Source organism: Eurytemora carolleeae, unplaced genomic scaffold (assembly GCF_000591075.1).
Source record: "Eurytemora carolleeae unplaced genomic scaffold, Eaff_2.0 scaffold1291, whole genome shotgun sequence".
In the NCBI taxonomy this organism is placed as follows: domain Eukaryota; kingdom Metazoa; phylum Arthropoda; class Copepoda; order Calanoida; family Temoridae; genus Eurytemora; species Eurytemora carolleeae.
In genome coordinates, this window is record NW_019397371.1 from 14,222 (window position 1) to 40,593 (window position 26,372).

Below are 26,372 nucleotides of genomic sequence, written 5' to 3' on the forward strand. Positions count from 1 at the left end.
TTCCTTTAACCGAAATTTATTTTCAAATTAGTCTATTTCTAGTTTAAAATATAATACAAAAACGAGATCGATTCTAACAGAGAATATCTTGCATAGGGCAGGTTACGTTTTCATAAAATCATTAACTTTTCACATGTTTATCGCCAAAAAGGGCTCAAGGCCTATCAAAAAATTTTGAAAATATAAATATCAAAAATTGTACTTTTTTTGTAAAAAATATCTGGCAAAAAACCAGCAGGCAGGGTTTATTTCAGTCTTATTGAGACTTGGTAAAATACTTTTCTCCTTGAAAACATTTCTAAATATCAATGCATAGTCATTCACTCATCTTCAGAGTTATAAAATAAATAAGTTAAAATCAACAATAATCAATAAAAACCTAATAAAATCATATTTTCCATAATTTCAGATTTTTCCAAGTACAAGGTTGTTACAGGGTATGGAACAAATGATTAAATATATCTAACGAGCTAGATTAAATGGGCTGGGGGCTGAAAGGACGAGGAACTCAATTCAAAAATTGTAAAAAATGCGATTACGTCTTAAACAAGAAAGCATGTATTCTAAAAGCTTGTAATATTTACACAGCGGCGGGGTTCAGGTTCAGCTCAACAACAAACTTCGTGTCTTCATATCTTTGGTACAGGTGGAAAATGCAGAAAAAAAGGAAACCCAGAGGGAGAGACTATAACTAGGTTAAAACTAAGATATTTCCTAAAAAATGCATAAAAGAAGCATAGTCTGGGGAAACAGAAGTTTTTGATTTATCTCGTTTGTTGATATTATTTCTCTAGAGATCTAACTGTGGTGACTAGCTGTAGTAGTTTCATCCTCATATACACACACACTGTTAGTCAAGGAGTTGTATATTATATAAAAATTAAGAAATCTCCGAATCCGAGGTAGTTTTCAAATAATGCATGAAATATCTTTGGACGATTGTGAACGGACGACTTGACGCCGACTTTATTTGGTTTGGTAAACTGACTCCTACTGGAAGCCGAGTGGGTAGAAGGAGTCCTGACTTGAGACAAGTCCTCCAAACTTTTGGTTGTATTGATCTGGAAGTATGGTGGTGGGAGGTAGGAGTGTGTAGACCGGCGCGCTGGTAAACCTAGCCTCAACATTAGCTTCCGGTTCCTGGTAGCGGGGCTCTCCACCCTCCTGGGTGGGCGGGGATCTCGTGCTAGTCACGTGATGCTCGTCGTTGGGGGTGGCAGGTGAGGGTTGGGAGGGAGCAGGGGAGGGGAGAGGTGTTGAGTGTTTGTGAGAAGGTGAGGGAGTGGGATGACCCGTCCTATTGTCGCCTGAATATCCTGGAAAAATAAAAAGATTATTTTCAATAGAACATAATAATAAAAAGTGAATGAAGTCTGTTAATCTTTCTTTGCATTAAATACTTGGAATTTTAACCATTTCCAATTGTACATTTTACTACCCTATTTTAGCCTGTAGTGAATTAACTATTTCAGTAAAAACTGATTTCTGAAAAAAAAAATACCTTTGGTAAATGGTAATCTAGGAGATGCAAATTAGGGCATTAGGTCCTTTGCTTGTGGAAAGTATAAGCACTGTTATGATCCCTTGAAGCTCCCCTTGGTCCCTTGTATAATGTATACCTGTAGAACTAGTAACCCTATGATAGGTTTGTGAGATCTCCATTGGACGGGTTGGATATCCAGGCTGATAGTTTCCCTGCCCTATACCTAAACAATGACAATTGTTAATCTACATTTCTGGAATATATTACACCAGTTTACTCCGCTATGATGAAACTTTAACATTATTCATTGTAACCTTACAAGATTTTTTATTCATTAATTATTTGAAAGTATATAACTCTAAAATGTTATTTAATGCGAAAGGCTGAATACAATCTTCAGGTTGTGAGTTAAAAAGAGTTTCAGGTTTTCATTAAAGTCTCATCTCTTGTAGGGACAGGGGGGAGGGGAGTCAAACATGTGAAAACTAAGGGTTTCAGATGTGCCTTTGAAATATATATGTTCCACTTTTTAAATTTTTTTTCCAATGATCCATAAAAACAATGAGCGTCCTGGAAGCGATAGTTAACCGTCATGTCAATATTCATTGTAGTTAAACGTTCTGACTATGTTGTCATAATGCTGCTAGTCCTGCTGTAGAAAACTACATGTTTATAGGATGATACCGTCCAGTGAAGGGAAATAAACTAACCTAAAGAGCTGGTCATGAGCAAACTTTTATCCGTAGCAACGTTAATATGATAAGGTATTCCCGGAGAACTGGAGAGATGAGAAGCTCCAAGATATCCTTGATCTAAGAACCCTCCTCCTCCAGCAGATGCTGGGGTACGCCCTAGTGGCATTACAGGCTGGGGGCGGGTTTCCTAGAAAAAAGGGCATATATTATATATTTTACATGTCTTTTGATCTATGAGAAATAATGGTCGGAACGGCTGAACCGATAGAGCTCATATTTTTTGTGGGACCTTACTGGTGGTGGTATAGTATTGCTCAATATTACAATTCACCAATATGCAATAGACTTTAACGTGTTATTGTTTTAATAATAATAATAATTCTTGCGTGTAAAGCAACATTTAAAAGCGTTAAGAAAGTCCAGTAATTTAAAAATAGATTTTTTATTTAGATGATAATAAGAAATAAATTAACTCAGAAATGATAAATCTTATAACTTTGTAAGGTAAAAACATGTTTAAAACAAATCCTTTTTGGGGTAAATCTTGTTGAATGTCTTAACTTTTTAAAACTAAAACTTCATTCGACGTAACTAACCCTTACTTAATATGAAGCTAGAATGTAAAATGTAAAAATGTAAAGAAGGAAAGAAAAAATTGTTGGGACCAATTTTATTTCAATATTTTGTTACATTGAACGTATTTTTGTTGAGGAGAATTAATTTCACGGTTTGAAGGATATTTGAATTATGTAAACTTGAGTATAGTATGCATAATGTAAACTTCTTATAGGCTTGTAAATATAAAAAGGGGCTGNACCTGTAAAGGAAAATAATGGCGGGAGTGTAAACTATAAACAATGTTTGTACCTGTAAAGGAAAATAATGGCGGGAGTGTAAACTATAAACAATGTTTGTACCTGTAAAGGAAAGAACTCTTGAAGAATAGAATGGTTCTGTCCAGAAAAGTTGTAAGCTGTATCGAACGTTATTGTTGTGGCGGGGGGTGGAGCTACTGAACGGGGAGGGTTAGGGGCGTTACTTGAAGGCGGGCCCATAGAGTTAGGATACCAGGGAGCAGGCTCTGGGGGCGTAACCTCAGGAGTCCAGGTAGGCGTGGTTTGTTGAGGCGTGAAGGTCTGAGATGCCTTAAAAATAATTATTTACATTTTCAAACCTTAAAACTAAATTATTGAAATTAAATTTTTGTCTTCCAAAACTCAGCTGTCTAACTGCCTGGGCTCAAGCTGTCAGTATTTAAAGGTATCGCATTAGATTTGCTTTGGATAGTTTTTGCCTGAATTTAAAGCCGAAGCAGATGTTTCAAATACAGGGGGGTTTCTTTACTTCGAATTTTTGGCGCATTATCTCTTCAAAAGATCTAATTAAAATGGGAAAATTAAAGACTTTAATTTTCAAAATAATTTAGCAGAAAACATACAGCCCTGTTTAAAATAAACATATTGAGGAAAGCAGAGAGAGAGAGGGAAACCTTAGAAAAAGTATTTATAAATCCCACCGTAAATTTAGTATACATACATATAACATACCCATCCTTAAACATTATACAATATACATATAACATACCCATCCTTAAACATTATACAATATACATATACCATACACATCCTTAAACNCTTGTACAATGTAAAATGTACATGGCGTGTAATATGTTCTTGGACATAGATGGCGCTAAGTGTTGTATGGAGAGAAGTGTACTCCCATCCTTAAACATTATACAATATACATATAACATACCCATCTTAAACCTTATACAATATACATATACCATACACATCCTTAAACATTGTACAATATACATACAACATACCCATCCTTAAACATTATACAATATACATATAACATACCCATCTTAAAACCTTATACAATATACATATAACATACCCATCTTGAAACCTACTAACTCATCCTTTAACATTTCATTTCATATTTTTAATCAAATACAAAGCACGAGATAATAAAAATAAAAAATCACAATTTACTATGTAGTGTTTGGACCCGCCTCACAAAAGAAGGTTGTTCTAATCAGTTGGCTTTTCATAAGCGAATGAGAATTGTAAATAAATACACGGGTGTACAATGTACATTATACATACAACATATCCATTCTTAACTTACATAAAACATACTTATTCTTAAACATTCCTACATACAACATACCCATCCTTAAGCATTAAACATTATATAATGCAATACCAATTCTTAGCTAGTAACAGACAAGTTTTACTCATTATACAGTAAACGCATTACCCATCTTTAAAAAATTAAGATTTTTTTGTTTGTTTGTTTAAGTAACATTTTAAAGGTAAAATTATTGCAAAATTTAGAATGCATCGACAGAAAGACCTGGAACCGGACATATAAATATTAAAAAATATGATACAGAATTATGCCTGTACTAAGTTCACGAAACCTCGACACTAATCCGCTCCAATAATATTTGGAAATATCAAATGTGTTAAATGTTTCATTCAAACATCATTCAACATAAAAATGTATTCCTTTTTTATTGGAGGATGTTAGCACGGAGAGCAAGGGGGGCTATAAAATACACATTCAGTAGCCTAAATAAACATTAAGTTTAAATTGTATAATTTCTTGCTCTCCTGTAAAGGAAAATAATGGCGGGAGTGTAAACTTAACTAAAAATCAACTTCATTATAATTATCCCTAGGCTAGAAAATGTTACGCCCCTGCTTTTAGGCTTTTTTGGATGAAAAGAGCGAAGATAATTAACAGTAGTTGGTTGCTCTTTAATTCAGCAAATAAAAAGAATAAAACGAATTAAAAGAAAAAAGGGAGAACAAAGAAAAAAAAAGAAAAATACTCACAAATTCTCCGGTAAAGGTTCCGCTCTTCCTGGGCTGAAAATAGTTTAATTAGTAAACAATATTATTTTAGAATTGAAAATAGTTTATTTAGTAAACGATTTATTATTTTGAAATTGAAAATAGTTTAATTAGTAAACGATCTATTATTTTAGAATTGAAAATAGTTTAATTAGTAAACGATCTATTATTTTAGAATTGAAAATAGTTTAATTAGTAAACGGTCTATTATTTTAAAATTGAAAATAGTTTAATTAGTCAACGATTTATTATTTTAGAATTGAAAAGTAGATTTCACAAAAATACAATCTAAGAGTTTGTATCTAAATAAAATTATAAACGCACAACAACAAAAATGTTTTACATTTTACCGAAGCAATTATTATTTTCTTCGCTTTGCTGTTCAAAACAAGGGTTTCTATTAATTTACAAAACTTTAATGATATGTATACACATATAAATATTTTAAAGGGAAGAGGGTAGAATATGTCTGGTATTATTTATTATTCAGTTTATATCCATCTATCAAACTATCTGTAGAAGTTTAAGGATTATGGTAATGAAACCACTACTTGTCAAAATCGATTTTATCGATTTAAGTCAAATTCAGGGAACAGTTTTTACTTTTTTAGCACCAGGCCCGGTTCAAGCCCTAAGCAGAAATAATAAAATAAAATCATAATAAATATCAAGCTTAAAATATAAGAAAAATGTGGTCCCATGGATATTAAAGTTGGGAATATTTGAAAAGGTGAACTGCGGGGGGCCATTTCCTCCTAAAACAAGCTTGCACCGTGCACCGTGCACACAAGATTATTCAGTAAAATGCGCGCAATTCCCCGGGATTCTATTTAAAACAAATACAAAACCTTGTTAAAAAAAGACTTTTGCATTTAACAACCAGATCTGTTTGGGTTAAAAATTGGCGGGAGTTTTTCTGAACGCCTTGTACAATGTAAAATGTACATGGCGTGTAATATGTTCTTGGACATAGATGGCGCTAAGTGTTGTATGGAGAGAAGTGTACTAGGACACTGTGTAGTGTGTATGGCAGGAAGTGTTCTAGGACACGTTGTATTTGTCGGGAAGTGTACAGAACACCCTGACTATGGCGGGAAGTGTTCTTGGACACCCTGTGTATGGCGGAAAGTGTACAGGACACCCTGACTATGGCGGGAAGTGTTCTTGGACACCCTGTGTATGGCGGAAAGTGTACAGAACACCCTGTATATGGAGGGAAGTGTTCTTGGACACCCTGTGAATGGCTAAAACTGTTCTAGGACACCTTGTATTTGGCGGGAAGTGTACAGAACACCCTGACTATGGCGGGAAGTGTTCTTGGACACCCTGTGTATGGCGGAAAGTGTACAGGACACCCTGACTATGGCGGGAAGTGTTCTAGGACAGGCTGTGTATGGCGGGAAGTGTACAAGACACCGTATGTATGGAGGAAGTGTTCTAGAACACCCTGTATATGGAGGGAAGTGTTCTTGGACACCCTGTGAATGGCTAAAACTGTTCTAGGACACCTTGTATTTGGCGGGAAGTGTACAAGACACCGTGTGTAAGGGTGAAGTGTTCTAGGACACCATGTATATGGAGGGAAGTGTTCTAGGACACACTTTATATGGAGGGAATTTTTCTAGGACACCCTGTATATGGAGGGAATTGTTCTAGAACACCATGTGTATGAAGGGAAGTGTTCTAGGACACCCTGTGTATGGAGGGAAGTGTTCTAGGACACCCTGTATATGGAGGGAATTGTTCTAGAGCACCCTGTGTATGTTGGGAAGTGTTCTAGGACACCTGGTGTATGGCGGGAAGTGTTCTAGGACACCTGGTGTATGGCGAGAAGTGTTCTAGAACACCATGGATATAGCGGGAAGTATTCCCTAGGATCAATAAAGGATCCGTATACCCAGTATCTGCTACGCAACGGGTGAGTGGATAAATACAATCGATATACAGGGGCGCAACTGGTCATATACAAAGAGGGGGGGGGGCGGAGTAACATTAATTAACTGATCTTTTTCGGTTCCATACGAATTGTGAATAAAATGAACAAAATAACTAAAGCATATTTAGCTCATTTGAAAAATAGATGAGCAGAAAATCACGTAAATATATTAAACATGTTATATTTATATTTGAAGTATTATGACGCATAAACTAAAATCCCTAAAGAAATAAATATTTAATAAACCAGGAAAGTAAAATCAATAAATTGCATTGGATAAATTATTCACTGTATACAGAACACACACTTCACTGCTTACAATCAAATCATAAAATAAATTATTTATAAAATGAAAATAGAGATCCAGCAAATAGAAACTGATATTTATTTATTTGCAATATTAATCTATATATTCAGTATTTCTTTTTTTACCTTAACTTTTTAAATAAATGAATATAAATGTGTGTTCTGAATATAAATGTATGTTCTGTATGTGAATGTATGATCTGTATATAAATGTATGTTCTATAAATGTGTGTTCTGTATATAAATGTATGATCTGTATGTATATGTATGTTCTGTGTGTAAATGTATGTTCTGTGTGAATATGTAAGTTCTGAATGCAAATGTTTGTTCTGTTTGTAAATGCATGTTCTGTAGGAAAATGTATGTTCAGTTTGAAAATGTATGTTCTGTATGTAAATGTATGTTCTGTTTGTAAATATATGTTCTGTTTGTAAATGATATGTTCTGTATGTAAATGTATGTTCTGTATGTAAATGTATGTTCTGTATGTAAATGTATGTTCTGTATATAAATGTATGTTCTGTATGTAAATGATAAGGATGAAGAGAATACAATGCTCTAATATATTACAATAAACTTCAACAAAATATTCAACAAAACATCTTCACAAGAATATCTATTAATCTTAAACAAAATAATAATTTGAAAAAGACTATTTTTGTGCTTTGCTAATATTTCATTGCTGACACATGCATTTTTACCCCCCTCTCCCCGCCCTTCTCCATTTCACCTCCGCGCCAAATGCTAAAAAGATGACAAACCGTGTTTCACAGATTACTCACGGCTCCGTGTCTTTTTCCGGTATAGTCCAGGCCCATACGTCATAATGACGTAGGCCTGCAGGCCTAAGCTGTGACAGCTTGAGGCCTGAATGCATCTTGTCTGGGCCTAGACTAGGCCTAGTCAAAGGGGTTTCCTCGCGTTTAAATGAATCACGGTTCACTAGGAAGTTTTATAGATTTCACACACAGAGTGTACTGCAAGTTTTGGGAGGGATGTAAACAAAGCCAGAAAAATGCGTTTATTGGAATCAAGGCATAGTATAAATAATTGAAAAAATATATAAAGTTTCCGATCCTTGATCTTAGTTGAACCGTTTCTTTCATTTGATTTAAGTTTCTAGTCGAACTTTAACAAAATTCAAAACATTGAAAATATTTTCGTCTCTAATTCCCACTCTTCTTCTCACCCCCCGCTGATATTGTCACAGGGTGGGGAGGGGTAGGGGGGGGGGTCGCGTGCCAAGTAAAGAAGGGGGGAGTAAAACACGTGGATATATAAGATTAAAGAAACTGACCATTTTAGAAGACCTCTAAATCTTCTGTTGAATTCTATGTGTATGTCTGGTGTTCATATATTATGTGTATGTCTGGTGTTCATATATTATGTGTATGTCTGGTGTTCGAATATTGTGTAAATGTCTTGTGCTCGTATATCATGAGCATGTGTCTGGTGTTCGAATATTATGTGAATATATCTATTGCTCGAATATCATGTGAATGTCTTATGCTCGAATATTATGTGTATATCTGGTGTTCGAATATTATGTGTATATCTAGTGCTCGAGTATTATGTGTATATCTGGTGTTTATATATTATGTGTATATATCTGTTGCTCGAATATTATGTGTATATCTGGTGTTCGGTGTATGTCTAGTGCTCGAGTATTATGTGTATATCTGGTGTTTGAATATTATGTGTATGTCTAGTGCTCGAGTATCATGTGTATATCTGGTGTTCATATATTATGTGTATATATCTGTTGCTCGAATATTATGTGTATATATCTGGTGTTCATATATTATGTGTATGTCTAGTGCTCGAGTATTATGTGTATATATCTGGTGCTCGAGTATTATGTGTATATATCTGGTGCTCGAATATTATGTGTATATATCTGGTGATCGAATATTATGTATGTATTGTATATCTGCTGCTCGAATATTATGTGTATTTATCTGGTGCTCGAACATTATGTGTATATATCTGGTGCTCGAACATTATGTGTAGATCTCTGGTGCTCGAGTATTATGTGTATATATCTGGTGCTCGAATATTATGTGAATGTCTGGTGCTCAAATATTATGTGAATGTCTGGTGCTCGGAATGAAAAGTTTATTTCTGAAACCTTTTCAATAAAGTTGCCGAGTCACAGTTTATAACTCGTCGTAAAAAATCTTTTCAAAACAAAATAAATAAAATATATAATTTCCAACTCAAGCTTCCAACTTGAACTACAACAATAGATCCTATTTCGTATCTATTTTGCAAGCCTTCAGCCATACAAAGAATTATCTATATAAGGAGAAACATACGCAAAAATTGTATTTTTTTAAAAGTACATTTCCATGCATTAATATTTTACCAAGTTTAAGTCTATACCTGTTTTCTTTATGTACTGTGTAATAGTATTGTAATAAATATACAAGTCAAGACCTGTCTTCTATGTACTGTGTACTAAATATACAAGTCTAGACCTGTCTTGTATGTACTGAGTACTAGTATTGCACTAAATATATTAGTCTAGACCTGTGTTCTATGTACTAGTATTGTACTAAATATAAAGTCTAGACCTGTATTCTATGTACTGTGTACTAGTATTGTACTAAATATATAAGTCTAGACCTGTATTCTATGTACTGAGTACTAGTATTGTACTTAACATGTCTGGATCGTGAAAAATCTGTTTTTCTTTACTAACTTCCCCCATGAAAATTCGTCTCGCAGTATTTAAATTTTTTCACTTAAATATTCTCAAAATTCCGGAAAAACAATTTCACCCCCACCCCATGGAACCCCCCGCTCTTGGCCTAAATTCCTAAATTAAGTTGAAGAGGGGGGGGAGGGTAAATCCTAGTTAGCTTCAAGCTATATACAACTTCAGGGTTGAGATTTGATCCCGTCTTAACCTTTTAAACTAAAAATCAACTTCATTATAATTATCCCTAGAACTAGACTGTAGGGCATACTTAAACTAGGACTGGTCCTCGTAACACTAGGAGCTCAAGGAACTGGAATCCATTTTCTTATCTTCGATCAGCCCAGCTCATGGGGGAGTGGTGTCAAATTTTTGTACAAATTTTTTAAAATGTAAATAAAAGTTGCATTATTAAAGGTTTTAACAATTATGTACATAGTACATGTTGAACAGTGTACAGAGCATTGTACAGTATCATTATAGTGTACGTGTATAAAAGTGTACGTGTATAAATTTATCAGAAGATTGTTGGAACAAAAGGAAACATTTGTATAATAAAACTATTTCTATGTATGAAACAATATAAACGTAATGCTGACCAAAAACAAGACAATTTTCTACCCCCCCCCCCCCCCCCCCCTTCTCATTGACGCCAAGATCTCCCTTTCTTCATATATAACAAAAAACAATTATTTGACAATTCTATTATTCAACCCTCCAATGTTTCACAAAACAATACAATGAGACTGGAAAGTTGGCATATTTCGAGAAAATCCGGGAGAATTTGTCGAGAGTCGGAGAAAACCTTCCCTCTTCCCCCTTGACTGGGGTAAATTCCCCAGATTAAAGCCAAAACTGTGATCCTAGACATTTTGTAAGGATTGACCCAAGTAAGCTGTAAGGGAACATTTTCTAGTCTGTAAAGCTCGAATTTAACATGGGGACAGAGAAAGCAAACTATAAATTAGATTTGTTTAAATTTAAGCACGTTGTATAAATAAGTGTTCCAGTTTTTCTCCCCTTATACATATAGGATATATTTAGGGTAAGGGGTTGGTGATGTTTAAAATACAATAAGTATTGTATTCACATTTCTTATTCTCCACATAAACATACCATCTGCTGAAAACAGATAAAAATATTGATATGCAGAAGAAAATGTGATTCAAGTGACCATTACGTTTAAGTTCTCCGTACTAAATTTTCTCGTCAAATATGTTGAGTCAAATACAATTTATGCTTGCTGGGTTTCTGAGTTAGGGTCGGATGAACGCTAATTTTTAAATTATAAAAATATTTCGTTCTTCCTGTTCCCTCTCTAGCATTTCCTGTTTTAAACTTCTCATTATTTTCACATCTAATGCTTACCTTTTTCTCAGTAAGTCGGTCACAGCGGCGCATTTTACAGATCTGATGACTTTTATCATTCCTAAAAAATCATAGATAAATAGATAATATTATTAGAATGATTGATAGATAGTAAATATACCTGCAAGGAGCACAATCTCCGCAATTATCCTTCCTCTGACAACCTGTACACTCTCCACACCTCTTCCTCTTCTTCTTCACCGGCTTATCCTAGATTCAGAAAAATAAAGATGGCCAAATTAAAGAAAAGTATAAATAAATAATATTTTTAAAAAAAGAGTAGACAAACCATAGTTTGTTATAAGAAATAGTAGACAAGCTAGCAAACCATGTTGGTTTATATTTGGTAGGGATGAAAAACTTGCCAATATTTAGAAATAAAAAAATTAGGAAATGCTTCATTGAGAACGACAATCGCTGTTAGTTGTAATAGTTTTCAAGAAACAAAGATATCTTTGAAAACTAAAGAAACCAAGATTCCTGGTCACCTGTGTATCAGTTAATGAATGAGGTTGAGTGTTGTGAGGAAGATTAGGCAAACTAACCGCCGGAGATCCTAACCCGCCTTCCGTTGGATCCGGTGGCGGTTTAAACGCCTCCGCAAGACCGCTGATAGTTTCCGGTGTTGGATCTGTAGAGGATATCGCCGCTACTTGACCATCGGCGATCCCAGGATCGGATTCAGATCGCATTGATCGCACGGAGTTGTCAGATTCTGATCCTTCGAGTGACGTGGTTCGAACCTTAGCTCTGTTCTCGAGTACACAGTACTGAGGTGGATCTGCTGAGGGTTGAGTTGAGGGAGAGGCAGGGGGCTGGGCGTAACGAGGGGAGGGAGAGGAGGGAGTTTGAGTGTATCTTGGTGAGGGCGAGGAGGGAGGTTGGATGTATCTAGGTGAGGGTGAGGGAGTAGGTTGGGAGTATCTGGGTGATGTTGGAGTACTTCGTTCTCCGACACTACAGGCAGAAGTTGGTCTGATAAAAAAGAGTATTTAAATCATAAAGCATGAAAAAGTTTTTTCATCACCCAGTAGATAATAACTCTAAAATGTATCTGTAATTATCTCTCGCTGGTGCTAGGTTTAATTACCCTTAGTATTATTTAATCGTCATGGAGCGTCTAATTAACCAAATTAGATTATATAAAATTAGACAGAGACAAAACATAAGATATAAAAGTAAATTTAAGAGAAATGGGAAATAAAAGACAATTAAAATCCAGAAAAAGTTTATTTATTTCTTTTGCAAAGTTAACATTTATGTCGTCTGACTGCTTTAAACATATTTAATAAAAGGGACAGTAAACGTAATTTCAAGTGGTCCTCCATTTGAGAAGGAACATGCCCGATTCACAACGATACCCTTGAAACCTCTGATCAATAATGTGGAAGATATCGACATTTTTCTATCTTTAATTTTCACAGTTTTCTCTATTGTTTCTTTAGCAGGAAATCCGCCCTTTACTAGATAAACCACATTTGAAAATAAAAACACGAATATCTCATTCATTCTTGCTCAGGCAACGCTTTTGATCGGACATTTACATTTACATTTACATTACATTTACATTTACATTTACATTTACATTTACATTTACATTTACATTTACATTTACATTTACATTTACATTTACATTTACATTTACAGGCCCCTCTAAAAATGGGGTTTACTTGAAATCGCCTTTAATCTCTCACTTTAAGATTAAATGATTCAATGCTACATTAAATATTATTTGAAGTAATATATTTATTCATAAACCTCTTTTTATTCATAAACCTCTTTTTATTCATAAACCTCTTTTGTTCATAATCCACTTTTTATTCATAAACCTCTTTTTATTCATAAACCTCTTTTATTCATAAACCTCTTTTTATTCATAAACCTCTTTTTTATTCATAAACCTCTTTTTATTCATAAACCTCTTTTATTCATAAACCTCTTTTTATTCATATACCTCTTTTATTCATAAACCTCTTTTATTCATAAACCTCTTTTTATTCATAAACCTATTTTTAATCATAAACCTCTTTTTATTCATAAACCTCTTCTTATTCATAAACCTCTTTCTATTCATAAACCTCTTTTTATTCCAAATTATCGTTTACGTGAAACTAAATTTATTTCTCTACTAACCTGTGTGAATCTAGGGAGGGGGAAAAAGGCGCTCCAGGGGAGAATTTTCCCGGTGACATCGCGGCGGCGTGTTGGGAGGGCCGGCGCGCCTTAGCGATAACGCGCGCCGGGAATTTGTTCGGAGAACCCTGCGTGCACTGGTATCCAGGAGTAAGCTAGAATATATTATATCAAATATTAATAATAAGTATTGTTGAAAAGTATCTGTAATATATTAGTTTCTGTAAGCCAAGTTTGAGTATATAATTATACTAAACACTAAATCATCCAAGCCTATGGTTATAATACATGAGAAATTTAGAATATATATGATGTGTTTTTAATAACACAAAACTATATTAAAAACATGAAGCGGATGAAGGGTACAAGACCCCCCTTATAATACGAGGGGGGGAGATCCCTTTTCTCATGAAAGGAAGGGGAACCATGCCATGCAAGAGGGGTCCAGTTTATTATACTCATAAACAAACCATTAGAGGAAGAAAAAAGGCTCAAGCCCAGAATCTAATTGTTCGCCCCCGAATGTATCAATTCCATTAAAAATTGGAGGGAACAAATTTATTTTTGTCAAGAAAGCAAAATCAGTAAATTTAATTTGAAAAAATAGTTTCTTTTTGTAAACTTGTAATTTTGAATAGAAGGGAAAAAACAGAATGAATAGATAAGTAAAAGAAAGCGTAAATGCTCTTATATTTAATAAGAAGAGAAGAAGAGAAATCATCTTCTAACCATTTCGCAAGAAGCACAGATTTGTTACAACTTCAGGACTAGTCAGGATGGAAGAGTTGACTGAAGGTTGGAAAGTTGGAAGGACGGAAGGATTGATGGAAAGAAAAAAGGAAGGTTGGAAAGTTGGAAGGATAGTTGGATGAAATAGTGGAAGGATGGAAGGATGAAATGGTTAGAGAGTGGAAGGGTGGATTGATGGATGAATGAACCGGATGGATTAAAGCCCCGAGGTATCAATCCTTAATTTCTAACCATAAAACATCCAATATTACGCAGACCCAAATATTTCAAGTTTCCTGAAACCTTACAGAAAAACGTTGGAGGATGTAATTAATATTTCCAAACAATGGCATCACAAATTTTGTACATCTTTGTAAAAATCTAATCAAGGAAATATTAATAACATACCTCTAAATTTTGATATTGTTGTTGTTGTTGTTGCTGTTGTTGCTGTTGTTGTTGTTGTTGTTGTTGTTGTTGTTGTTGTTGATGCTGCTGTTGTTGCTGAAGCTGCTGCGAATGAACTCGATTATTGACAGGTTGTGGATGCTGAAGGGCATGACCGTTATGAGAGTTCATAATAGTTTGCCCGTGTGGTAAATTATTATGACCGGGCAAATATCTTCCTACTTGATTCATTGGATACCTAGAAATATATAAAAAATTGAAAATATATATCTAGAAATAAAATTAGATATTTCAGAATAAGACAACAGCAACATCTTTTAGAAATTGTTTCGGTTCAGACAAATTCAAATTTACACAATAAAGAACAACTCGTTAGGTTCTAAAATTAGGATTTTTAGCATTCTCAAGTTAAAAAAAGTTAAATTACATTAGGTCAAAACTATTAATAACCTATTAGTTAAGAACCTATTAGTGATAACTTTATAAGTTAAACCCCTATCAGTAAAAGTCGATAAAATTTAACAAGTTTCAAAAGTTAATAAAACCGTATTCGTCAAATGATATATATATTTATTTTTTAAAATCTCATCAGTTAACAAAACCCATCCGTGAAAACCATATCAGAGACGACTTTTGGTTTCTATTTTTTATTTCTACCAAGTAACAGCATAGATAGAGGAAACACATTACACATAAACAAGGAAACAAAGAGAGTTTTCCAATTGCAGTTTTCCAACCTTAAGTAGAAAAGTCGTCATCATTGTATTGCTTTAAACGCGACCACCGTACCTGGAGGTAGGTATAGGAGAGGCGGGGGGAGCCTGAGTATTTGGAGGTGGAACAGCATCTCCAAACGGAAATTGTGAATGGAAAGGTGGAAGATGATTAACTCCAGGATGATGTTGGAGGTGTGGATGACGAATATGATGAGGATGCTGTTGATGCTGTGGATGGGGAAGATGAGGATGTTGATGACCAGGATATTGAACTCCTAACAAACCAAAACATTCATAAATAATTACTTTCTGTTGCATTAAATGAGATTACATACTTAGGTATAAGAAGGACATGTTATGGGGACCGGGGGGGGGGGGGTCAACAAAAAATTTCTACATTTTATTTTTCTTAAACTAAGGGGCGGGAAATATGGGTTGTGTACACATTTGGTTGCGACGTATTAGGATTGTAAAAAACTAGTATTATCAAAAAATAACAAATTTTTCAAACAGGAGTGTTCCTGTTTTTCAATTCTTATTTATAAACAATAAATCCAGTTTCTTTGCAGTCCTAATAATTCACAGATAAATATAAACAAAACCTAACCAGGTAGGTACAGTGTACACTCTACCGGACCCCCCCCCCCCCTCCTTGAATCTACTCTCATTGGTTTCTTCTGGATTTCCGCTAACTTGTTCAACTCTTGATAACATGTTCCACACATGTCAACCGTAAACTGATCATAAAATACAGATAGATAGATAGAATATACAAATATTGGGATAGATAGATAGATGTTAGATTGTTTACACTATTAGATAAGTATAACAAGACGTTATCTATAAATATACATATATGCACTTTGCAACGTAAATAAATAAACCCAACCTTCGACATGACTCTGCAAAATTTAAATAAGTACTAAATAAATTTACAAACTAGATAATTATCTTGTGTCACTTGATTAGGCACTGTATTTGAAGTAGGAACTATTGGGGTTGTAATTAAGTATGAATTAGTAAGACATGAAGTTATACGCATGTCGCAGTGTAAAGAGAACTAAGAACATTATTATATAAGACTAAGTTTTATTTCATATGATGCTAGGGTTCCTAAATGTTGTTGCTGTGAAAGGTAGTAAGCCTGTGGTCCTGAGTGGTGTGGACGGGGAGCAATTATCTAAAATAAAAAATATTTGATTATGATATTAATTCATAAATACTTCAGTTTCTTACAGCTGTTTTCCCTTCCCTTATCATCCTGTCCTCCCTTCCCTTTCTCTTTCCCTTTCATAATATCTCCCTCCATTTCCTTTCCCTTTTCATCATCCCGCACTACCTTTCCCTCCCATTCCTTGAACCTTCACATCCTTCCCTTCTCCTCTTGCCTTTCTCTTTCCATTTCTATTTCCATTTCTATTTCCATTTCCATTTCCTTTTCCATTTCCATTTCCATTCCCCTTTGCTTTTCCCTTTTGTTTTCCCTTTTGTTTTCCCTTTTCTTTTCCTATTCCTTTACATACCTTCCCATTCCTTCCAATATCTTCCAATCCCTTCCCGTTCCTTCCCTTCCCATTCCTTTCCCTTCCCATTCCTTTCCCATCCCATCTCCTTACCCTTCCTACCTGGTGAGGTGTTCCATTATGCGGTTGCCCCCCCTGAATTTGATGAGGAGTTCCATTATGAGGTTGTGTGGCTGGATAGTGTCCCTCCGCCTCCCAAGGTCTATATCCAGCTACACCTGGAGTATTGCTCGCATTTCCATCATAGTTGGAGGGATTGTTTTCAGAGTATATTGGAGCACTGGAGGAACTATAAACTGGAGCACTTGATGAACTATAGACTTGAGTACTAGAAGTGCTATAGACTGGAGCACTGGAGACAATGGAGTTAAGTACTGAGGAGGAAGAGAAGGTATTTTCTGAAATATTGAAAAATGGCTTTAACTTTCTTTTTAACTTTTATTTATAATCAACTTCATGAAAAAAATACCTGTGGCATAAGAAGAGGAAGTTGGAGGTGTTTCATAACTCTGAGACGAAGATGGTGGCGTGTCAAACCTCTGGGAGGCTGGGGGTGTGGCAGCATTCTCTAGACTGAGCTGATCCCAACTATTAGTTGGAGACTCTGTCTCTGTACCAAGAAGACGACTGAGGGTAAACCCATCTCCTACTAGATCACGATCCAGCTCACCTAAATAATTAAGCGTTTTCTTTTAATTCTTTCCCATACCATTTCTACACCCGCATAGCCTCAAACATCGACATTTTAGCGCAATTCTGTAAACTAATGCACCTACATCATTCCGACTGAACCTAGTTCTTCCTGACAAAACCTAGTTCCTCCTGACAAAACAAACTTCCTCTTGTCTTAACCTAGTTCCTCCCGACTAAACCTAGTTCCTCCTACCTCAACCTAGTTCCTTCTGACAAAACCTAGTTTCTCCTTACTAAACATAGTTTCTCCTGACTAAACCTAGTTTACCTAGTTCCTCCTGACTAAACCTAGTTTACCTAGTTCCTCCTGACTAAACCTAGTTTACCTAGTTCCTCCTGACTAAATGTTTCCAGATTCTGTAACTCTGTTCCCTGCCCCTGAGTAGATGAAGGTGGAGATGGAAACTCCTCCTTCAGATCAGGCGGAGGCGGAAAACCTCCAGATATCGGCGGATCTCCGCCAGCCTCCGCCTTAACATTTTGGGGTACAGGAAATCCTCCGGAGATAGTTTGTTCTCCGTCTTCCTCTTTCTCCGCCCTCTCCAACCCCCGACTGGACTCGTTCATTTCAGAGCATAACACAGCTTCCTTCAAACATCTGGAAAATACAAAATATAAATATTTTTATTTTCAATTTTCCAAATATATGTAATATGTAATATTATACGAGGAGGTGGGGCGGGGACGTATATTGCAAATAAATATTCCAAAGGTCATTCTTATCTTTATTAATATATCTTATCAATATTTACAAGATCTAAATATATCAAATATAATTAGAATTTCAAGATTATTAAGTTAAAGTACGTTTATCTCAAATTGTTCTTCATAGATTTTAATCACGTCTTTAACCTTTCTTTATTTTCGTTTTCATCTTAAATAGTTTTTGTTGTTATGCACAAAATCTTTGTTCATAATATCATCCTAATCAGAATTATGACTTATTACCATTCATAAAATCAATTTTTAGAAACATTTTAATAAAAGAATTATAAGACATAGTTCTATTTTAATTTATTCTAATTCTGAGAAATTTATGGATAAATCAATTAATAAAGAGGCAGATTTAGAAGGATATAGAGAAAAATGGATAGATGGATGGATAGATAAATAGATGAACTCGACAGCTGGGTTAAAATAGATACTCAAGTCCATTAAGAGGGATGTTGAGGGCAGACGGACGTGAAGATAGACAGACAGATAGATAAATAGTGATATAGATAGACGGATAGAAATACTCTCGCTTTCTCCCATCTGAAGCAGCTGTGCTGATTCATGGAGAAAGGAAGAAAGCTGTCTCGGAAATAATTTCTACATCTTACCAAAATTGTGATGCGTGCATTCACATCAATTCTAACAATAATACCACTACTCTAGTCTTAACATTTAAAGGCAAGATAGTTACAGTAAATGTATTTCAGTTTTAATTTTAAAATTAAAAAATTTATGGATCTGAATTTTGGATGGTTTTTTTTTTACCATGAATATATATGCCTGGGTAGTTGTGCATGTTAATAATGTTAATGGCTGCTTGTGTCAATGTTATGAATATATGGATATGGCTGGATATGTCTGTGTTGCAAATAAATGGATATGACTGGATATGTCTATGTTGAGAATATATGGATATGGCTGGATATGAATATGTTGTTAATATATAGATATGGCTAGGTGTGTCTGTGTTATGAATATATGGATATGGCTGTATATGAGTATGTTGTGAATATGGCAGTATGTGAGTATGTTGTGAATATATGGATATGGATATGGATAAATGAATATATGGATATGGCTGTATGTGAACATGTTGTGAATATATGGATATGGCTAGGTGTGTCTGTGTTATGAATATATCGATATGGCTGTATGTGAGTATGTTGTGAATATGTGAATATGGCTGTATGTGAGTATGTTGTAAATATATGGATATGGCTGTATGTGAACATGTTGTGAATATATGGATAAGGCTGTATGTGAGTATGTTGTGATATATGGATATGGCTGTATGTGAGTATGTTGTGAATATGTGAATATGGCTGTATGTGAGCATGTTGTGAATATATGGATATGGATATGGATAAATGAATATATGGATATGGCTGTATGTGAACATGTTGTGAATATATGGAGATGGCTGTATGTGAGTATGTTGTGATAAATGGATATGGCTGTATGTGAGTATGTTGGGAATATGGCTAGAATCAAGATGTTTGTCAAGTTATCAAATCCTCTTATAGCTAAGTTGTTCTCAAAACTTCTAGAAAATGTATAATCTCCGACAAAATTTTACTTAGAGCTATACATAATTTATTTGCTTCCTTCCCTCCTCTAGATATTTTCAAATATTTACCCCCCCCCCTCAAAAAAAAAAACCCTCCCATAAACCTCCTCATATACACATCTTACATGCACACTGTCCCTAGATTTCTTCCAAACATTATTCTAGAACATAAACTAAAACTTTTAAATATAATTTTGTTGATTTAGGTTGGATTAGTTCAGAGTTAAGCATGGGGAGGAAAAGGCTGGAGGGAATAGGCATGCAGAACAATGGTCTTCAAATAATGATTGAAACAGAAGATGATTGCAAAATAGGACAGAAGAGAACAAATGACAAATATGGCAATTTTAAAATTGTGAAAAAAACTCCAGATTTTGGTTGACTGCAATTAGGAGAGTACATCATAAACATCTCCACCACCCCCCGGTACACTTATTTATCAACATCTCCACCACCCCCCGGTAAACTTATTTTGAAGGGGGGGGGAAGTAAAGGGTAGAACTGATTAGGTTCAGTTAACCCCTGTAATTAAATGATATTAATAATGTAATAAATCAAGCCAAACTAATTAATCTTATACAAGTATATATATCATTGAAGCTTCCCCCCCCCCCACTGTCATTTAGATAAATCCCGCAATAGTTAAAATAATCTTTGTATAATATTCGGTCAACTTTATATGATTGGTTAATTGTTCATTTTTTGTTAAAAGAATCTTTCTATAAGTTAAATTCTTACAGTTTCCTTCATTGTTTCTGTAGAATTAATCCGCAAGAAACCTTATAGAAGATACCATATTTGAAAATAATTGATTGTTAAACAGAAAAACGTGGATAATTCATTCATTCTGGTCTTGCCGACAATTCCTTTGTGTGAATGTTTAAGTGATTTTCAAACCCCTAGTTTCAATCTATCCCTAAATTTGGATTCGACATAAATATATATATAATTATACGCTAACAATTATATGTATGTATATATATAAAATTAAGTTTCATAGAAGAAAAAATATATTCCATAATTAAACATCTTTAATGAAACTAACGTCTACAAATTTAAGATTAAGACGAAATAGAATGACAAATAATGTGATGAATAAATAAAAAGTCATTTTGAGTGATTTACTGGACTACAGTCTAGACTATGTTGACAGCCCCCCCCCTCCTCCAAAAACATGCTGAATACCCACCACCACCCTGACTGTCAGTCGAAAACTGCGTGATTACTGAGAAATAATGAATCTACTAAATATATTTCTAAATAATTAATTATGTAGAATGTTTAAAAAAAAATATTTCCCTAATTTTCTTAGAATTTCAGCAATTGATCATTTTTGTGTGTTTTCTTTTAAACGCATTTGTCTATCAATTAATTATTTATTTATCCATCTAAATAAGGGCAAAGGAAAAAATATTTGACCCAAAATCATTATTTAACGTATTAATTCTTAAAATCATTAATCCAAGAATCAATTAGACTATCAGGATTAATCAATCATTAAATCAAATGAACTATCCACTCCAGGATTGTACAATTATAGTACAACAATTAATCCTGATTAATTACAGGGCGATTAATAAAAAACTTCATGGTTTTATTTGATATTTTTTCATCTCTTTCTCCTCAGGTCTGATTTTAAAAGTACAAAAATATACAGAATTGAAACAGATTACGAAATTATATATGCCAACAATCCACACTTGGAAGTATATATTTAAAAAAATTCATCAATCTGCAAATTCGAGTAATTTTCCAATTCTATAATTAAATTCGAATTTCGGTGCAAAATTTTGTTGGTGGAAGAGGGGGGATATAACCCGATAAATATATAGAGATTCATTAATCTATCATAATTTAGACATGATTACTGGAAACAATACAAGTATTGAAATATACCAAATGTTAGACAGAAATTAGCAAACACGTGCTATTCAAGTTCTTGCTATTAAAGTTTTTAAAACAAAATTACCAACCCATGGTTCCCCCAAACAACGGAATATAACGGAATATTTAATGAACGGTCTTTTTCGACCATGAATTAAAAACATCCCGCTCTGTTGAAGAAATAAGACAACATTATGTACAACTACTTTTTCAGGAATTCAAAAATTTTATTTAACCACTGGTTTTATGGAACCCTTGGTATAAAGTAAAATTCCCTTAACTTCCCTCTAGTAGTTATAAATAACTATATTTTAGGACCTGAAATAAAGAAATTGTTACCACCAAGAATTTCTGGTTTAAACTAACGAGAAAAATACTAATAATCAAATTTTCCTGAAACTTTCCTTTTCCCCATTTCAATTTTATTTTGTCAACTTAATTATATTTTACAATCTGCGTTATAAAGTTTTTATATTGCTAGGGATACGACAACAGCCAAGCTAACTTTAAAGTTTGGCATATTATAAAATTTTACAAAATTTCTTTCAACTTTGTTCAACGTAGTCTAAATGGTTGGGTAACCATGGCCTTGAATGAAACCAGGTACAGACTAGACTGTATTCATCCTACAACCTTAGAATTTAAACAAACCATTTTCTATTTTTAAGAATAGTTTTATTAAAATGACCAACAATATTAAACTACTATTTCCCGCCGAAAAACCACAATTTTTAACATTTTCAAAATATTCTACCAATGGATCCATAAAACATGCCATTTTTCCTTTTTTGTTGTAAAATAACAAGTAAACTTTGAGGGGCTCAAATTTAATATTTTTTCCTTAACTTATAAAATGCCAAGCACTCCATTAGAACTTTCCCGCCACCTCCCCCACTTTTGAAGTTTCCCTAAATCCCGGAAATGCGCAAAACGCGTCGCATTGCAGTCTCTCAATAAATGAAAAGCCCTCAATTTTCAATGCGACAATTTTATTCTTAGAAAAAGTGTTGAAGAAAACAAGCAAGTTTTGACAAACTACTTTAGTCCAACTATAGACCCGGTCCAAAAAAATGATGACAGCTAATCTACATAAGCAAATAAATGACAGCTTGACGGAGGGGGGGGATGAGGGGGGGGGTATTTTTTCAATGCTTCTGCCGATTCTGGTTTTCCAATACCCGGCCTTTATATTTTTCAAAACCCCTCCCTTTAAAGTTATAAAAGTGATTTTTATTTGATGGATATATTGGGGTTTTATTGTCTTTTTCTGTATTCCCCAATGTTTTCTTGTGTAAATATCACGAAATTAGTTCCTTTTAGTTTTACTAACCCCCCCCTCCCCCCTCGTTTCATATTTACAGTCTCCTGCACCCCTTCCTACCCCCCCTGCCACCCTCCTTCTCCCTTGTTTTCCGCAGTTTATCAATGGTTTTCGATATTGAAGAGTATTAAACAACAAAATAATTGTGTAAAGGGGGTAAAAATATATTTTTCCATTCTGTACGCAACTTAGTACGAGAAGGGAGCATGAAACGGTTTTAACCAATCGACAGCTTAATTCAGGACATCCCTCCCCCCCCTTCCACGATCCACACAAAGGTAAGTTAAAGAATAGGGATCTTCATTACTTGCATAAAAGGACGTAAAGAATAGGGATCTTAATTACTTGCATAACAGGACGTAAAGAATAGGGATCTTCATTACTTGCATAAAAGGACGTAAAAGTTGAAACTTTGTTTTCTTGTCGAATTAGTTAGTATTTAATGATTGAGTGAGATAATAAATGATGAGTGTGTGGTCGAGTGAGTACAAGGGTGAGTGAATAGGTGTGTGATGTGTAAGTAAATGAGTTTTTAATGAGTGAGTGAATGAGTGTGTGATGAGTGTGTGGTGAGTGTGTGATGAGTGTGTGGTGAGTGTGTTATGAGTAAGTGAGTGTGTGATGAATGAGAGAATGAGTGTGTGATGAGTGAGTGAATGAGTGTGTTGTGTCAGTAAATGAGTGTGTGATGAGTGATTGAGTGTGTGATGAATATGAGAATGAGAGGAATGAGTGTGTGATCAATGAGAGAATGAGAGGAATGAGTGTGTGATGAGTGAGTAAATGAGTGTGTGTGATTATATGTTAGTGGAATACAGAACTGCAGGATACTTCCTATTTCTGTAATTTGTAAACAATGGACCCTACAGGGGGTAAAAACTGGACGAATAGGTGGGGAGGGGTCGAGAGAAATTTTTACCATTATTTTCCAAAATGTTTAGCTAGGATGGCNGTTCAGCTGAATGCAATTAATGTAAAATAATCAATTAAGGTTGTAAGATGACCCATAATGAACTCTCAAATTACAATCCTAACCTAGCAATATATTCTTGTCTGGTCTACCGATTGTAGTATAACCTTCAATACAATCCAACTATTGTAGCCTAACCTATACTTTAGGCTGTATAACTCCAAATCTTTACGACTGTTTAGCTATTATAGCTAAACCTTTACTACTGTCGAGCTATTGTACACTTAAACTTTACCTTAGTATAGTGTAGCTATTGTAGCATAACCTTTACTTTATAGTCTAGCTTGTGTACTGTGTAGCCTATATATTACTACTGTTTAGCTATTCAAACCTATTTATTGTAAATTAACACTATTCTAGCTATTTAAGCCATGACTAACCAAATTTAACAAAAACTCACAAAATTAAACCAAACATTCTATTATAACAACAGCTTACTGAGAGAAAAAATATTAATAAATACATATATTATTTAATTATAAAAATACAGATATATTATTATATCCCTTTTAAATGACAAGCACGAAACAATATTGACTGACCCAGTTACAGGTATATTTCATTTTTATAAAGTTGCGGTCAGCCCACCCCTCCACAATAGGTATAGGGAGGTACTATCATAAAACCGGTTTTAGATCAACTCAACAGCTGTTTACCAGATAATGATATACTATTTTAAACCAGAAAAACAGGTTTTCAATAAAATTTTAATAATAAACTGAAAAATAAAAATACGCTGGTCATGAAATATTTAGGAATAGGTTTTCCGGATATATTTCAAAAACGAGTTAAAGAAATATGAATAAAACTTTTTAATATACGAGTTTGTCAAGAAATATAAACAAAACTAGTTAGTCAAGAAATATGTGGACCTAGTTGCTCTGGAGCATAAATATTTCCAGAATCTAGATTTAAATTATAAATGTACTGGACTTTAGCCAGTAGAACTTTATGAGCTTATCAAGATATATGCTAGAAACGTACTCAGGATATATGCTAGAAACGTGCTCAGGATATATGCTAGAAGCGTACTCAGGATATATGCTGGAAACGTACTCAGGATATATGCTAAAAACGTACTCAGGCTATAGGCTAGAAATGTACTCAGGATATATGCTAGAAACGTACTCAGGGTATAAGCTAGAAACGTACTCAGGATATAACGTACTCAGGGTATAAGCTAGAAACGTACTCAGGATATAGGCTAGAAACGTACTTGTTAGTCAACAAATTTTTCAGGAATCAGTGTCCGAATTTAATGAATTGAAGCCGCGTCTAAAATCCCCCAAAACTGGTTTTAATTGAGGGCCGGCTGAAATGTTGAAAAATTTAATACAAATTTAAGTGGAACCAACAAACTTTGAGCCGGGGCTTAAATTTAAACCGCTGCTCAAATTCTTTAAATTCGGCCTCAAGATATATGTATTGGACTAGTTTTCAGGAATAAGAATATATGTATACGACTAGTTTTCAGGAATCAGAATATATGTATTGGACTAGTTTTCAGGAATCAGAATATATGTATTGGACTGGTTTTCAGGAATCAGGATATATGTATTGGACTAGTTTTCAGGATACAAGCTTTAAACAGGGGTCTGTCCTAGTGAACGATTTTTGAACCCTCCCCCAAGCCCCCATAGAGCTAGTAGTTTACAAGTAGAGCTAGTAGTTTACTAGTAGAGCTAGTAGTTTACAAGTAGAGCTAGTTGTTTTTAGACAGACCAAATAGTTTAAAAGCTACGCAATGAATTTATAAGTGAACTTTGCAGTTCGAAGAGACCACTAGGTATAATTGTCCTTATTAACTAAATTTTCGTTCAGATGGTTTTAGACGATGTGGGGTTTATCGCCAATATTTTGTAATATAAAAGTATTTAGCAATGTTCTACCTGATAAAATGCTATTCTATGCTGCAACTGTACACTGTACAGTGTACTGTGTGGTAGTGCACAGGGAAGAGGTTTACAGCTCTACAGAAATAACTTTATTTTCTGTTTTACAAAAACAATTCGCAGTTTTTTAATCTGACATTCACTTCAATTTCAGGGAGTTTGTAACCAATATATTGCAGTTGATAAAACTGTTAGTTAAAGCTATAAAAAGCTAAAATAAACGTATTTTTAAAGTGGAGTAAAATAAAATTCACAATAAGGGTACTATCCACTCACACGGTTCCTACATACTGCGTCTGCGATGTCTGTCCCCATGGACCGCTGAAGCACCGGCAAGTAAGCTGTCATGCTGTTGTACAGACACGCCTTACACCACCGGACTGTCCTGTCTCAAGCGCCTTACTGCCACGGACAGCTGTTCTGCAAGCTGCTGGGAAAGTCAGACTTGTATGTCCGGTTTGCTTCTTAA

At 34.5% G+C, this 26,372-nt stretch overlaps 1 protein-coding gene across 1 annotated transcript; it reads right to left on the reverse strand.

Annotated features, from left to right (window-relative positions):
- Positions 1-26,211, reverse strand: LOC111713817 (DNA N6-methyl adenine demethylase). Its single transcript, XM_023488762.1, has 16 exons — positions 25,901-26,211; positions 17,882-18,153; positions 17,332-17,532; positions 16,965-17,260; positions 16,453-16,519; positions 15,413-15,614; positions 14,624-14,861; positions 13,487-13,641; positions 11,842-12,328; positions 11,475-11,563; positions 11,354-11,414; positions 5,028-5,060; positions 3,096-3,323; positions 2,194-2,365; positions 1,620-1,706; positions 1-1,316 (listed from the first exon to the last, which is right to left on the reverse strand). The coding sequence occupies exons 2-16, from the start codon at positions 18,120-18,122 to the stop codon at positions 991-993; spliced, it is 2,883 nt and encodes a 960-aa protein (XP_023344530.1). The 5' UTR covers positions 18,123-18,153; positions 25,901-26,211; the 3' UTR covers positions 1-990.
- Between the last annotated feature and the right edge of the window lie 161 nt (positions 26,212-26,372).

Coding starts and splice junctions, on each gene's coding strand:
- LOC111713817 (XM_023488762.1), bottom strand. CDS start 18,122: ATGAACGAGTCCAGTCGGGGGTTGGAGAGGGCGGAGAAAGAGGAAGAC. Junction 15,615..16,452: donor TTCACAGCAACAACATTTAG/GAACCCTAGCAT, acceptor TTGGTTTGTTAG/GAGTTCAATATCCTGGTCAT. Junction 2,366..3,095: donor AAGAGTTCTTTCCTTTACAG/GTACAAACATTG, acceptor CCTTTTTTCTAG/GAAACCCGCCCCCAGCCTGT.